This window comes from Dama dama, chromosome 21, assembly GCF_033118175.1.
Source record: "Dama dama isolate Ldn47 chromosome 21, ASM3311817v1, whole genome shotgun sequence".
Lineage (NCBI taxonomy): Eukaryota > Metazoa > Chordata > Mammalia > Artiodactyla > Cervidae > Dama > Dama dama.
In genome coordinates this window covers 49,841,386-49,858,618 of record NC_083701.1, presented here as the reverse complement: position 1 = coordinate 49,858,618, position 17,233 = coordinate 49,841,386, and the positions used below count along the sequence as shown (strand labels likewise).

The window sequence follows — 17,233 nt, the reverse complement described above, 5'->3', positions numbered from 1 at the left end:
ATTAAATGTAACAGTTATAAGATATAGTTTAAGGTACAGGGGAATCACTTAATAAATGCTTAAGATTTGTTTTATTGACCCTTCATTACATTATATTCCTCATAAAAGCTCTGTAAATTTAATGTTGTTATTCCCCATTTACAGATTAGGAAAGAAAGAATGAGAACAATATATTTATTTTCCCCATCTTACCATCTTTTAACTTCCCAGAGGTGACAGTTGCTTAAAAAAGGAAGGATGGGGATAAAATAAAAATGTGTTTTCTCATTTTTGAGTGTATCTAGAGAGGATAGATACTTGTACAAACAATAATATCAGTGAAGTGATTAAAACTATAAGATAACGTTTGGAGAATTTTATTTTTTCCATATTTACACAATGATAATATCATACATTGCTAATGCAAAAGAAATACACAAAACCTTTGTGCTTCTAGCTTTATATACATTAATTTAGCTGACTTGATAGTCTGAGAAGTATCTTCCATTTTCTTTCGTGCCTCACTAGATGTGTACAGGTGAAAGCAAACGCCCGCCTGCTGCCACTAGTGCAGGCAAGCACACACACACTATCCTGACTGCATCATTAACAAAAGATATGGAACTTTTAATGATATTGGCAACGATGATGAAATAGCACTCTTGATGTGTCTGCCATACTGTATATCTTTGAAATAAATAGATATTAAGAATTTAACAGTGTAAAAGGAAGTAAGAAATTAAGTTGGAAATCTTCAGTAAACAAATGTAGAGCAAAAGAAGAAAAGAAAGAAAAATAGAATCTAATCTGTAATCAATCTAGTGACATTTTGTTTGTACAAATGTGTTTGGAAACACTCCAGACATTTTTAACTGTCATTCTGACTACAAACAGTTGAAATGTGTACTAGAAGGATTATATATTTATGAAGCAGTTTCATACACATTATCTCATGAGATATTCAGAAGAATATAATGAGAGGGACAGATTTTTCTTTATTATTACCTCCTTCCATTTTAAACAAGAATAGCTGTAATTGTGGATTGATCAAACAGCCAGTTAACAACAAAGCTAGCACTAATATGCAAGCCTTATCTCCTGGTCCAACATCTTCCCTATATATTATGTGTTTTCTTAGTAAAAGTGAAGATAATATTTATCAAATTTTCATTTAAGATGTGAAAAATCAATGCAAAAGAATATGGAAGACTGATGAATGTATAAAAACTTAGCGTTGATAATCTTATTCCTGTAGATCAGGAAGTCAAATACACAGTATCAACTATTAGAAAAAGTAACAGAATCATAGAATCATAACTCAAGCATAGTCAAGTATGTAAGGGTTTCTAATTCTTATAAATTATCTGCTTAGAATATTTTGAATTACAATAAAATCAGTACACTATAGTTAAAGAAAATATGCACACATTGGTAAAATCTAGGACTACATGAAACATGTAGTATCTGACATTTTAAATTTGTTGGTTTGAATTAGAATTGGCTTATGTTTAAAAAGAGTTCTTGACAATACAGCATAAATTATGTCTCGATATCCTAAAATGAAATACTGAAGAAATACTTCTAAATAGTCAGGGTACCAGTTAGTTTTCAAATCTGTTTTATTAACTAACTTAAAAATAAATAATTTGGTTTGTGTGGACAGAATCATGAATGTCCCAATTGGTGATATAAGAGAGTCTACTTTTAAGATATTTGAAGTTTATAAACTATACACATTATCTAAAATTAGTGCATTCTGTTATTATATAAACATTGACTTTTGAATATTTTGCATATTATTGTATATTAAAATTGGTCATATACCACTGAAAGATGCATTGCATGCTTTCACTTTACTAAAAGTCATGCCCATAAAGAATAAAGCTATGAGGCAAGAATTTTAAAAATCAAAGTATCTTTAACCACTCTAAAGGGGTACAATTCAATTTAAATTCACTTTTTGGAGAGATAATTTACTAGTGTTTTAAAGTCAGACTATGGAGCTAATTTGCTCATAGGATAACATATTTCCAAAGGAGTAATAATTGAATTTCACCACAAATGTTAAGCATCTTTTGTAAAATAAACTTCTTTTACCCATTAAATATTTCCATCTATTTTTCCATTCAGAATACACTAACCTTGTCCTAAAGTTTGTAGGATGAGGATGTCCATCATATAAGGATAAGTAGTCATATTCTTCTTCTAGAGCGAATGACTGAAAAACAATTTGTATTCTATTTCGTTCTTCTGCTATTATTACCCACGTACAGTTTGCACCATTTGGATATCCATATGGAAAACCAGGGCTTTCTATAGTGCCATTCAATCCTTTTAAAGTTCCACCACATGTATAAATAAATCCTGTAATAAAAGACAAATAAATAGACATTAATATTATTACTAAAAACAAGAACAATCTAGAAGACATATTATTTTGAAAAAAGCCTTTTATTTTTCTAAGACCCATGCTACAATAATTTTGTAAATAACAATTTAAGAATTAGGTAAATTATCTATTTTTTAAGTAGTAAAGTTCCAACAGCAAAATACTAGAAGACATGTTATTTATCATATAACTTGTGCTTAGTTACAAACCAGCTGATGAAATAAAACCCTCCATACTACTGATTCATTATCCATTACATGATCCAGCGTGCATGCAAGAAGTAGTTCCAATCAAATTGTGGACACTCATAAACAACCATTTAAATGTAATGATGTTAGTATGCATTTTGGGTCTTGAAATATTAGCTGCAGTTTGTCTTGGTAAATCATGCTAACATTTTTGTGTATGCAAATCTCCAGCATGCACCTTAGAAAAATCTGTCCCACTCTGATTCTAGCAGAGGGATAAATGGCTCAGACCTAAAGAAAAAAACACAACAAAAACAGAACAACAACAACAACAATAAAAACTATGTAATTGGTCTTTTGACTAGAGCACAGTCCTAAACTAACCACATTGGAGTGACACCTAAGTTTGGTGAGAAAAACTGAATCCTGAACAACTTACTGCTGCCATCTTAAGAACTTCCTTACTAGTTCTATGGGAGGTTTAAATTATTGAGAGCTTAACTGTTGCAAATACCTAGAAAAATAGCATGCTTCTTAGAGAATTTTTTTATAAATATATGATATTCTGTAGTCATATTGGGTAATGAAAAAATCAAAGATTTATCAGAAAATGTGGTCCCCAGCATTTACATGAGGAGACTGTCCTTGGTCCTGGCCCTGTCTTTCCTGCCTCAGTTTCAGAAATTCAGATGAGAATTTCTTATCATTTCTCATCAGAATTCCCAGATTTCATTTTCACATCTATGCATCCTACGTGAAGTTTGGGTACCATGAAGCTGTAAGTGAGAGACATCCAGCTAATTTGGGGTGAGAGAATGCCATACTACACAAGTACCTGTATTTGGAACTGGATGTAGAGATGCAGGACATTAGGGACGCCTCTCTCTGAGAAGGAATGAGTACATATAATAAAGGTACAACTATTTTTTAGAAGTATAAGGAACCATTCATCAAAGATGGGAAGCCAGAGTTGTATATTATGGCATATGGAAGCTATTTTGAGTTGTTGTCCATTCATTCCACATGACCACCTTGCTTTTGCTAGGGGAGTCACTTGTCCACTAAATAGCTATATGCTTTGGAGTAGCTGACTCAATTGACTAGTGGTGAGGTGAATGCCTCAGAACTGGATTAATCAGTATAACCCTATCCTCCTAGCCATATTGACTTCAGTAATATACTCTGATTATCTTCATATACAACAAAGTTGAGAGCATGGGTTATTCAGTATGTGATATGTGGCATAGGTCTTGTGATTCTTTTGCTTTTTCTAAAATTTGCCAATAAGTTGGATGAGGCAAAAATTTTCAAAAAATAGTATTTGTTTGTATACTTATATTTTTACTCATTTGCCAGAGTAATATAAGTCATTTTATGATTTTCAAAAATAAAAAAAGAGAAAGGTCCCTTTTAAAATTGCTTCTTGCAGAGCAATTACTTTGAAGCCTTAGGTTAATTAGCTATCACCCATTTCTATTAGCTTTCTGCCTGAACAGCTTCCAATTTGAACTTCATAACTAAAGGCAGGCATGAACCCCTTCAGCTGCAATCTGATCTATGGGCTGTTTTATATAGTCTCAAGCCCCATATTCCTGATGGTTTTAGAAAAAGGACATATGTCCTAAAATAGCATGCTCAGCTTTGTCCACTACTTCTTCAAAGGCCTGCTGATACATGCATTGCAATTGCTTTTCTTTTTTTTTTTTCCTCTAGGCAAACTAGGAGTTACACTTATTTTTAAGTTTTTTATCTGTGTTCATTTTATTTTCATTTTTAATATATGTTTGACTAAACATCAAAGTATTAATAATAAAGTACATTTTTCTAACAGAAGGTTGATAATTTTCACACACAGAAGGTCAGAAGTAAATTGTTTTTCAAAGCGAAACAAAATTTTCCTCATTTACTTATGCTTCACAAGGTTAGTCAATGTTATTAGCTAATCTTTTCAGGTCATTTCTTGGCTCATGCAGATATGTGTGTATTTCTGTGTATTGGGTATATTTTTATAGTCATACTAAAGCACATTTTTCCTGAATTTTTTAACTTTGTAAAATATCACTGATATTTTTCTGGATCCACATGTATATTTCTACTATGTTCTTTTTTTAATGACTACATAGTTCAATGGCATATGGTATGTCTGTACTATAATTTGTTTAACATATCTTCTTTTGATGGCTTCATTCTTTGTGGTTTCATGTGTATAAAAAGCAACTTTGAGCATACATCCTTGTGTGCTTGTGTGATATATCCTGCGATAAAATTCCAGAAATGAGAGTACTAAATTTTAAACTTAGAGATTGGCCAAACTATCTTCAAGAATGTAAAAATTTTTGCTGCTATCACAAGATTATTAAGTTTTTTCTACTTCCAACCCTGATTTCAGTGATACTAGATTTTTTTCACATGGCAAATTTTGCAAAGCAAAAGCATATTTTCTATTCTATTTTTGCATTTTTCTGAGTAGTATTGGAATCAAATATCTTATGTTTTTAATTCATTTATTGTTCATCTTTTATAAATTGCCTTGTCATATCCTTCACATATGTTTCAATGGCTACTTTACCTTTTCTTACTTCTCTTTTAAGATACAGTTGCTTAGATTTCTGGTTATTTATTGGTAATCCATATTGCCATTCATATACTTTTACATTTCTAAATTAAACAATTTTGCTTATTCATTGCTGTCATAAAGTCACAAGTTCTTGCTGCTCTTTATAGTATATGTGAAGCCCCATCTCCTTTGATGAGCTCTCTTCAATGTTTGTTCATCTATTCATCATTTATGTAATGCTTTCAGGATAAAATAACTAAAAGAACATTATCTTTGCCTGTTTTTGTGAAAAACTACAAAATGAGATAGCAAGGGAATGTAGATTATTTTATTAGTATAGAATACATGCTGTGATCAGGGTAAGCACACTTTGCTATGAGAACATGTGAAAGCAAAACTTAGTCTAAATAGTTCAGTACGTGTATATGGCAATCTGGTCTCAAAAACTGGTATTGAAAAATTCCATAAATTCAGTCTTTGACAGTTTCTGAATGTCTTCTGTTACATTTTTTACATCTTAACATTTAATGTCCATTTAGTCAATTTATACTTGAAAAACAACTAAAATTTCCATAATTTGGGTCATATTATCAACAAGAATTTAGTTAACAGCATAGATTTTTAGATATTTTCTTTTTTATTTCCATGTCCATATTTTACCTTTCCTTCATACTACAGAGTAATGCAGTGCCTATTTGTAGAGTATTTTATGATATTTTATAATTTCTTTTGTTTTATTTTGTGCTAAATTCCATGCTAGAACAACATCATACTTGTGCTTACATTTTACTTTTTTTCACATTTGTGTTTATCTGCTGCAGTTGGGCTTTTGTGCCCAATTATATTGATCAGATTTCTGCCCCCCCAGCCCCTACTATCAAGCTCACACTTTTCTGACACATAACATCTGTGGGATAAAATCTTGCAAGGAATTCAATAGTAGCAATTACCCTTTTTATTGTGGTATGTGTGTGTGCTCAGTTGCTAAGTTGTGTCTGACTCTTTGCAACACCATGGGCTGTAGCCCTCCAGGCTCCTGTGTCTGTGGGATTTTCCAGGCAAGAATACTGGAGTGGTGTGCCATTTCCTTCTCCAGGAAGCTTCCTGACCCAGAGATCGAACCTGTGTCTCCTGCATTGGCAGGAAGATTCTTTACCACTGAGCCATCTGGAAAGCTTTTACTGTGGTAAGCAACACATAATATGAAGTATATCCTCTTACCAGTTTTGGAGTGTATATTTTAGACAGAAATCTCTAGAACTTTTTATCTTACTTGAATGAAATGCTATATCCATTGAAAAATAACTCCTAATTTTCCTGTTCCCCTAACCCCTGAAATCCTACTTTTTACTTCTCTGAACTTGACTACTTTAGATAATATCATATAAGTGGAATCATATCTTAATACTATTTGATCTTCTATAACTCACTTGCATCACTTAGCATAATATCCTCAAGGTATAGCCTATGACATAATTTTCTTGTTTTTAAAAGTTGATTTCTATTATATATATGTATCTCATTTTCTTTATCCATTCATCCTTCAATGTATGTATAGATTGTTTCTACTTCTTGGATATCATGCATAGTGTTGTAATGAACTTGAGAATGCAAGTATCTCTTTGGTATCCTGATTTAAATTCTTTGAATAAATGACCTTGTGATTTCTGGGTCACATGGTAGTTTTACTGTTAGGTTCTTCAAGGGTGAAGAACGCTACACTGGTTTCTATTGTGGCTGTACTACTTTACATTCTCACATCAGTGCACAAGTTCTCCAATTTCTCTATATATAAAGAGATATAGATATTGGTAATGGCCATCCTATAGCTATGAAGAGACCTTGTGGTTTCAATTTGCCGTTTTCTGATGATGAGTGATATTCAGCATATAGCCATAGGCCGTTAGTTTTGTCTTTATTACAGAAATATCTATCCAAGTCCTTTGCCCATTTTAAAATTATTGTTTTTTAGATATTGAACTGCATATGTTATTTGTAAATTTTGGCTATTAACATTATATCAGATATATAGTTTGCACTGAATCTGTACATCACTTTGGGCAATCTGAAAACTTTAACAATATTAAGTCTTCGAATTTATGAACACGGGATGTCTTTCAATTTTTGCATGTGTTTTTTGAATTGTATTTCTTTCTGCAGTGTTTTCGGAAAACATGTCTTTGCTTCCTTGGTTAAGTTTATTCCTAAGTATTTTATTCTTTTTGATGTTATTATAAGTGGTTTGATGTTTATTTTCCTGTTTTAGATTGTTCACTGTTAGTACTTAGAAATACAAATGACTTTTACATGTTGATTTAGTATCCCATAACTTTGCTAAATTTATTAATTTTAACAGTTTTCAAAGCAGTCCCTAGGAGAAATAGGGACTTTGTTTTTACTGAAATTGACAAACTATATTAAAATCATACTAAAATATAAAGAACTTAGAATACCCAAAACAATCTTGAAAGAGAAAACCAAGGATGGATGACTCACACTTATTAATTTAAAAGATATTGCAAAGATAAGCTACTGCAATCAACATAGTGTAAAGCTGGCATAAGGATGGACATAAGCAACTTAATAGACTTGAGAGTTCAAAAATAAACTCTTAAATATATAGAAAGTTAATTTGGGGGGAATCAGAAGGAAATTGACTAGCTTAACTTTTAAAATAAACTTTCAATTTTAAGATATTTTAAGTTAACATGCAGTTTAAGGAATGACTTTTGTCTATATTCTAATTAAATAATTAGAGTTTTTTTTACTGTTGAATTTTTAGAGTTTTTATGTCTTCTAAATAGTAGTACTTTCTCTACTATGTGACTTCCAAATCTTTCTCAAATTCTGTTACTGATTTTTTCATCTTTTAAATAGGATATTTGTTACAGTAAAAGTTTTTTAATTTTGATGAATTCCACTTTATCAATTTTTTCTTTTATAAATTCTGCTTTGGTATCAAGGCTAAGAATTTATTTTGAAGCTCTAGATCTTAAATATTCTCTTATTTGTTTTTGTAAGTTTAGTAGACTTTGGTTTCAGATTCAAGTTGTGATCCATTTTGGTTATTTTTTATGTGTAATGCATCAGACTTAGATCAAAGTTATTTATTTATTTATTATCTTTGGATGTCTAACTGCTGTTGCACCTTTTGCTGGTAAGTTTTCTCTCTCTCTCTCTCTCTCTCTATTGAATAATTTTGCACCTTTGTCAAAATTAGTTGGACATATTTGTGTGGGCCTATCTCTGGATTCTCTGTTCTATTCCATTGATCTATTGTCAATGCCACATTTTTTATCACAGTGGTTACAAAAGACGCTTTAAAATCAAGCTGATTCCTTTCACTTCATCATTTTTCAAAATTGTTTAGCTCTTCTAGTTTCTTTGCATTTTCATTTATAGTTTAGCATGATCTTATCTATATCCACAAAAAATCTTGCTCAGATTAAACCTATTTATCTCTTTGTAGAAAACAGATATTTTTACTATGTTCAGATTTTCATTTTGTAAACACAATATCTCTCTCCATTTATTTGAGTCGTCTGTGCTTTCTTTCTTGTCATGCTTAGCTTTCTGCAAACAATCCCTGGACATGTTTTGTTGGATTCAAATCTAAGTAGTTTATTTTTTCTTAATATAAATGATACTTTATTTTAATTAAGATATCCACATGTTATTGCTGCTGCTGCTGCTAACTTGCTTCAGTCGTGCCTGACTCTGTGTGACCCCATAGACGGCAGCCCACCAGGCTCCTCTGTCCCTGGGATTCTCCAGGCAAGAACACTGGAGTGGGCTGCCATTTCCTTCTCCAATGCATGCATGCATGCTAAGTCGCTTCAGTCGTGTCCGACTCTATGCGGCCCTATGGACAGCAGCCCACCAGGCTCCTCTGTCCACGGGATTCTCTAGGCGAGAATACTGGAGTGGGTTGCCATTTCCTTCTCCACATATTATTGCTAGTATATAAAATTTATAATTGATTTTTAAATGTTTAGTTTGTATCTGTGACTGGCTGAAGTCACTTATTAAATCTAGGAGTCTATTAGTAAATCCATGGGATTTCTGTATAGCTTATCATGACACCCACAATGAGGGACATTTTTAATTCTTTTCTAATCTTTATACCTTTCATATTATTTTCTTGCATTAGGAACAATGCTTTTTCATTTTTAACCTTAGTTCGATGGATTGCACTGATTGATTTTTGAAAATAGGACCATTCTTGCAATTTTGTAATAAAACCTATTTGGTCATGCTATACTACAATCATTTTTTATATTGTTGAATTCTGTTTGCTATTTTTCATATATATTCATAAGGGATATTGGTTTTATGTACTGTGTTTATCTAGTTTTTAAATTTATAGTGCCAGCTTTATAAGAATTAAATGGAAAGTGTTCCTTCCTTTTGTATTTCTGGAAGATACAATGTAGAATTAATGTTTTAAATCATCTTTAAATATTTTTAGAATTATCTATCAACTCATCTGGGCTAGATTTCTTTTAGGGGAGTTTTGTTATTGTGAATTATATTTCATTAATAGTTATAGGGCTTAGGGCTATTACAAATTACTTATTTCATACAGTATGTGTGTGTGTGCCTGTGTGTGTGTGTTTAATAAGGGTACATTCTGTCTAAGTTGTCAAACAGATACATACAGAATTGTTCATAACATGCTCTTATTATCTTTTGATGTCTGTAGGGTCTGTGGTGTGTCTCTCCTCTTTTATACCTAATGTTGGTAATTTGTGTCTTTTCTAATTTTTCTTTATCATTCTTGCTAGTAGTTTGCCAATTTTATTGATTTTTCCAATGTTATCTTCTGTTGAATAATGCTAATTAATTTTGCATAGCACTTTATAGTTTATAAAATGTTTTATTTTTCCTTTGAGTTGATCAGTGGCTTTCACTCCCTCTTGTTGTGGATAAATATTATACAAGCTTGGTATGTCATTTATCTTTCTTGGACCATGCTTTCATAATTAAAACTATTTTATCAGAATTAAAAATAATGTATATAAAGTGCATGTCATAGATACAGGGCATTAGTACTTAAGACAGAGTAACATTTATTATTCATATGATTATTCACATAAGGTCTACTTTATCTGACATTAATATAGGTATATTCAGTTATTTATTTTAGTGTCTATACTTATTATAGTCTGAGTGGATTTCTTATAAGCGATGTTTAGTGTTTTGTCTTTTTAAACTCATGTGACAATCTTTATTTTTGAAGTATTTACTCTATTTAAACTTACTTTTTTTGTATTTGTTTTCTGTTTGCTTTGCCTGATTTTTGTTCTTTTACTTCCCCCTTTGCTTTCTTTTATGTTTGGCCTTTAAACTGCATTTTTTTCTATTAGCTTGCTAATGTCATGTTCTGATAGTAGTAATCCTAGAGAGTAAAAAGTGTATTCTGGATTATTTGGGTCAATTATTAATTAGCCCTCATGACTTCCAAAATAAAGCAAGAATATTAGAGAATTATAACTAGACCCCATCCTGTGATGTTTGTAACACTGTTTTTGTAGACTGAAGTTTACATATAATTTAAACACCCCAAAACACTATTACTATCTTAATTACTCAACATACATTTAGATTTACCTACATATTTGCTTGTTTTTATCATTTCTGTCTTTTCATCTAGGTTTATTTTTCTTCTACCTGAAAAATTGTCTCCAGTATTTATTGTAATTTAGTTCTAACAAGTACTTTTTTATTTGCTTTTTAAAGGTTTTATCTTGTTTTATCCTTGTCTTTGATGAAAGAGTTGTCCAATTCATGCTACTCCATCAGAGTCAGATGTAGAAATTGCACTATGTTGCCTTATCTTTATTTCCTATCACTTATACTTCTTCATTTTGTGTCACACCAGCTAGTCTCTCAGCAATTTTTTTAACCAACAAAATCTTTCATTCTAAAGTCTATATCTGAAGTGTATTACAAAATTAACTAATACAACTATTCAGACAAAACAGTTTACAGTGAATTCAGTAGTTCAGGGCAATATCATTCACTGCGTATGGGCTAGGTACCAAGCACTGTACTGAATATTAATTAGCTCTTACAAATATTTTATAACAGTGTTTCAACCATAATCTGCAAAATCTAATGGTTAAAACAGACAAAGCAGATAGTTTATAGATATTTTGGTAGGCACTGGACTTTCCCAGTGGCTCAGCAGTAAAGAATCCACCTGCAATGCAGGAGTTACAGGAGACCGAGGTTAGATCCCTGGGTCAGGAAGATCCCCTGGAGGAGGACATGACAACCCACTCCAGTCTTCTTGCTTGGAGAATTCCGTGAACAGAGGAGCCTGCTGGCTACCGTCCATAGTGTCACAAACAGTCAGACACAACTGAAGTAACTTAGCACATACATGCATGGTAGTCATTATACATGAGTCCTTGAAAAGCTATCTAAAATATAGAGCCTCAGGAAAATAAAGATTCAAATTTGAGTTGATTATTTAATGAATTAAAATTTTAATGTTTCATTTTTACTCTAGTTTTTTAAATATCAGTTAAAATACATCTTTCAGGTTTAAGGTAAAAGATGAGATTGTGCAAGATATATTTTCTAAAGTATTTTAATCCTACTGTTCCATTGGCATGTTGCCGACTGCCTTTACCTTTCAAACTTTGTTACTCAAGCCATTCTACATATCCATAATATTCATTCTTTGCTTCACGATGGTAAGAAAAAAATATGTAATTTTGCTTCCTGAATTCACTGGATTCTTATATACTGTAAATATCCATGTGTTGATTTGTTCATGTTGTTGAGGATTACCTAGAATAATATTTTCATCATTTTCCATAATATTAGAATTGCCAGACTTTGAGGAATAGCTGAAACATTTCTAGTAGCATTTGAAAGTTTCTGAAGTAAAAAATTTAAGCAATAAAATTGGAAAAATTAATTGTAATTGAAAAACAGTTAAAGACAGATATGCCTTTTGAAAAAAAAATAAGCAAGAGAGAAATGCCTATCAATCTGTCAAATGAGATTGTTTTAGACAAATATCTGGTTGCATGTAAACACTAGCCTGTAATGTCAAAGGGAGGAAGTCACTGGTCTCCTGTTGCTTCCTAACTTCAATACATGATTCTCTGATCTTTTCTTCAAAAGTATAGAATTGCTACTGTAAATCAATATTCCAACTGAAAATTATGAAAATTGAATTATTTCTATAACTTCATCTGTAGACTTATAAACAGTTCATCAGAACATTATTATAAATTCAAGGTCAAGAAAAGTTACAATAGAATTATAATATAAATGACATTTAACTTGATTCTGATTAATACAAAAATATTGAAGGATCAGAATAACCTTTAATTTTCAAGCATTATCAAACAGACTACCCTTGTGGTTCAGCTGATAAAGAATCCTCCTGCAATGAGAGAAACTTAGGTTCGATCTCTGGGTTGGAAAGATCCCCTGGAGAAGGGAAAGGCTACCCATTCCAGTATTCTGGCCTGGAGAATTCTATGGACTGTATAGTCCATGGGGTTGCAAAGAGTCGGACACGACTGAGTGACTGTCACACACACACAATATATCAAATAAGGTATCATGTTAAAATATATTAGTATTTCAAATTTAAATGTTCAGAAATTGTGGATTTTATCTGACACTGACCACAGATATCACATTCTACCTCTAGTGATTAATATACATTGTATCTTTTCTCCTTGGACTAAAAGAACATTTAAAAAAATAGTCCATTAATATCATGCTTTTCACCATATTTTTCTGTTACTTATACCTTAATTTTCTTCAGACCTTTAGATGTTAAAACGGATGTTAATTATAACTAATCTCACCCCATGAATCATATGTGCTCTAAACAATGTCTTTTGGCATAATTCCAATGCCTTTGAATAATCCAAAAGCTTTTTAAAGTCAACAGTCTCTCCAGACCATTTCATAGGTTTTCTAAATAAATTGTAATATTGTTCTTTATTTTGTATTATTCTTTTCAGGCTTCCCAGGTGGCTCAGTGGGTAAAGAATCTGTTTGTGATGCAAGAGATGCAGGAAATGTGGGTTTGATCCCTGAGTTGGGAAGATCCCCTGGAGGAGGGCATGGCAACCCACTCAAGTATTCTTGTCTGGAAAATCCAATGGACGAGTAGCCTGGAAGGCTACAGTCCATAGGGTCACAAAAGAGTGGGACATGACTGAAGCGAGCAGGCGCACATGCATTCCTTTCTTCTTTAAATAAAATGCCATCTACTTTTATATCAGTCATCTCATTAACTTAATTTCCTTTAATATTCAGTGGCTTTTACTCTTCAGAAAGTAAATTTTGGATTTGCGCAGAACTGGCCTTATCACTTAACAGCTTTGTGATTCTGGGAAATTTAATTAGTCTTTCTGAAACTCAGTTTGCTGGTCTGCAAATTAAGAATAATAATACATTTAGCTTAAAAATTCTTGTGAAGATTAGCAAACATATGTAGCTCCTAGAAAACTAGAAAAGTGACTATTATTTAATCTTCTAAAAATTGTATCAGTTATGCCTGTCTGGCTTTGAATCTGCCTTTTAAAAGATCTTTAAACTTATTCAAGCTCTAGAATATTTGTAAAATCTATAGAAATATTAGTTTATATTCCTTTTGATGACATTGAGACTTTTTAATATTATATGTATATAATATTATAATTCAAGGTAATGAACTGGATTTTTGTATAATTTTCACAGTGTCCTAATGATTACATGAGTATGTGAATAAAAGTGTATTCCATTATAAATTTAAGATTACTTATTGTCCTAAGTTCAGAAATGTCTCTAGGCTGGTTATTCCTTTCCCACACTAAAATGTCTCTGCTTCCTTTGTTATACCACTGGAGAGGCTGTAAACTATATCACCGGCCCTTACCCTCTGGCCAACCTGCTTCAATTTGAATTTGACCAATGTGAGACACGGCAGAAGATAAAAGTTTAAGAGAAGAGAAAGGTCATTGTAATCATTGCCTTCCACATTCCATATAGAGTACTGGCCATGACTGCCAAACTCTTCTGCCTTTCTTGGAAGCACCTCTGTTTGCACAACAGTAAACTCATTATATTCTCTTTATGCCTTCAGCCCTAGAGCCCACCCAGTTCTCTGCTGGGGAGAATTTCCCGACAGTGGTACGGAGAATTGAAGTTTGCAAAGAGTATTGTGATTCCACTGATTTGAGGAAGAAGATTTCAGAGATCAGGGCAAACAGAGCTACTAGATTTTGTGGAATAGAGCATGGAGAAGATAGAGTTGTGCAGAGAGGGGTAACCAGAAGTCCCTGTGTATATTCACTTAAATTGATGGCTTAAGACAATGCTATAGATGCACAGAGTAAAACTATCTGAGAATTCTCATATAACAGCTGCTTTGTCATCTACTGTTGGAACAGAGAATGTAGACTTTGAGCAGCATCAGGGAAGAAATTATCAGCAGATCATTAGAACACTCATCTCCCTAGCAAAATCTAATTAACCTATCATTACTGTCCAACTGAGACACTAGGAGCCTTGGCAGAATGAGCCCACATTGTGGAGTAATATATACTCCCGACCTACCCCAATGAAACCTTAAGTTGAACTTCGACAGGGACACAAAGTTCGGAGACTGAGTCCTGAAAAGTTACAGTGTTGGCAAACATTTTGAGCTTTCCATAGATCACAAATATAAAAACTATAAAATAACAAACCAAAACTACTCAAGTTCAAGGTGATAATAAAATAAGTCACTTCCCTTCTATATCAAGAATTACTAGTCTTTGGAGGAAGATAACATAATCCAGTCTCTAACAGATATTTTTTCTGAAGTCCAACAATCAGTCAAAATTTACTGTTTGTGCATTTAATAGTTGATCATAGCTGGAGTAAGGGACAGCTGTCAAGTAATAATTGTTTTAAAATTTCCAATATCTATTACTGTGCAAAGTACACAGGTACAAATCAAGAAATATTAAAGTTTTTAAAAAGTAATACCCAATAATGGATTTTATATATCTATCTTAAGATTCAGAAAACAGAAATATAGTTTAATTAATATACCTTAATTTTCCATACATTATAGCAATTTTATATTGAATAGCTATACACATATCACATACTTTGTAGGTCTATAGGCTTTTTTTTTTTTAAAGGAGTTCAAATTACATGCACTTGAAAAATAGATTTATAAATCCATGTTTGCTTTAAAATAAAATGAAAGTCTACTTCTTTTTTTTTATCAATGATTTTTATTTTCCAATTTTGTGGTATCATAGAGAGTGACAGAATGCCTAGTTACAAAGCACCCATAGGTTCAAATTCGCTCAGTCGTGTCCAACTCTTTGTGACCGCGTGGATTGTAGCCCACCAGGCTCCTCTGTCCATGGGATTCTCCAGGCAAGAATACTGGAGTGGGTTGCCATTTCCTTCTCCGGGGGATCTTCCCAACCCAGGGATCGAACCCAGGTCTTCCATGTTGCAGGCAGATGCTTTAACCTCTGAGCCACCAGGGAAGCCCATCAATTATAGCATTAATTTTTCTTAAATCAGTTAACATTCTCCATTTCCCAGATTTCTTCTTAATAACAAAGACAGGAGACTTCCAAGGACTAATAGTTGAGGCAATATGATTAAGAGATAATTGTTGCTCTACTAGTTGTTCAAGAGCCTGTAACTTTTATTTTTTTTTAATTTACTTTAAATGGAGGCTAATTACTTTGCAATAGTGTGGTGGTTTTTGCCATACATTCACATGAATCAGCCACGGGTGTACATGTGTTTCCCACCCTGACCCTCCCTCCCACCTCCCTCCCCCATTCCATCCCTCAGGGTCATCCCAGTGCACCAGCCCTGAGCACCGTGTCTCATGCATTGAACCTGGATTGGCAATCTGTTTCACATATGATAATATACATGTTTCAATGCTATTCTCTCAAATCATCCCACCCTTGCCTTCTCCCACAGAGTCCAAAAGTCTGTTCTTTACATCTGTGTATCTTTTGTTGTCTCGCATATAGGGTCATCATTACCATCTTTCTAAATTCCATATATATGTGTTAATATATTGTATTGGTGTTTTTCTTTCTATCTGACTTCACTCTATATAAGAGGCTCCAGTTTCATCCACCTCATTAGAACTGATTCAAATGACTTAAAAGCTTTTGCACAATGAAGGAAACTATAAGAAAGGTGAAAAGATGGCCTTCAGAATGGGAGAAAATAATAGCAAATGAAGCAACTGACAAAGAATTAATCTCAAAAATATACAAGCAACTCCTGCAGCTCAATTCCAGAAAAATAAGTGACCCAGTCAAAAAATGGACCAAAGAACTAAACAGACATTTCTCCAAAGAAGACATACAGATGGCTAACAAACACATGAAAAGATGCTCAACATCACTCATTATCAGAGAAATGCAAATCAAAGCCTCAATGAGGTACCATTACACACTGGTCAGAATGGCTGCTATCAAAAAGTCTACAAGCAATAAATGCTGGAGAGGGTGCAGAAGAAAAGGAACCCTCTTACACGGTTGGTGGGAATGCAAACTAGTACAGCCACTATGGAGAACAGTGTGGAGAGTCCTTAAAAAACTGGAAATAGAACTGCCATATGACCCAGCCATCCCACTTCTGAGCATACACACTGAGGAAACCAGATCTGAAAGGGACACGTGCACCCCAATGTTCATCACAGCACTGTTTATAATAGCTAGGACATGGAAGCAACCTAGATGCCCATCAGCAGACGAATGGATAAGAAAGCTGTGGTACATATACACAATGGAATATTATCCAGCTATTAAAAAGAAAGTCTACTTATTGTAATAATCCCACATAAACTATGGCTCCCTAATCTTATCTTTTATTCATATAAACTTATATGTGATATTTATTTTATATTTAAATAGTTAAATATATTTACATTATATTTAACTCTCATTTGAGCATCAGACTAACAAAAAGTGCAGCAAGTATTGTGAAATAAATATAAGAAAATTTAGCATAGAAAGATGTAGTTTCATATTCCAACAATTTGTGTTTATACATCCATGAACAAACCAAATTGTCTTTTTCTCACTACTAAAATAAAAGATAAATTTTTAATATCAAATACATAAAATTAGC

The 17,233-nt window shown here is 32.7% G+C and overlaps 1 protein-coding gene across 3 annotated transcripts in view; it reads right to left on the bottom strand.

Annotated features, from left to right (window-relative positions):
* Positions 1-17,233, bottom strand: part of CSMD3 (CUB and Sushi multiple domains 3) — a 1,326,016-nt gene that overhangs the window by 1,169,732 nt on the left and 139,051 nt on the right. For all 3 annotated transcript variants that reach the window (XM_061122845.1, XM_061122846.1, XM_061122847.1), the window contains exon 2: positions 2,121-2,343. In XM_061122845.1, the coding sequence (XP_060978828.1) occupies positions 2,121-2,343 (223 nt within the window). The remainder of the gene's footprint in view (positions 1-2,120; positions 2,344-17,233) is intronic.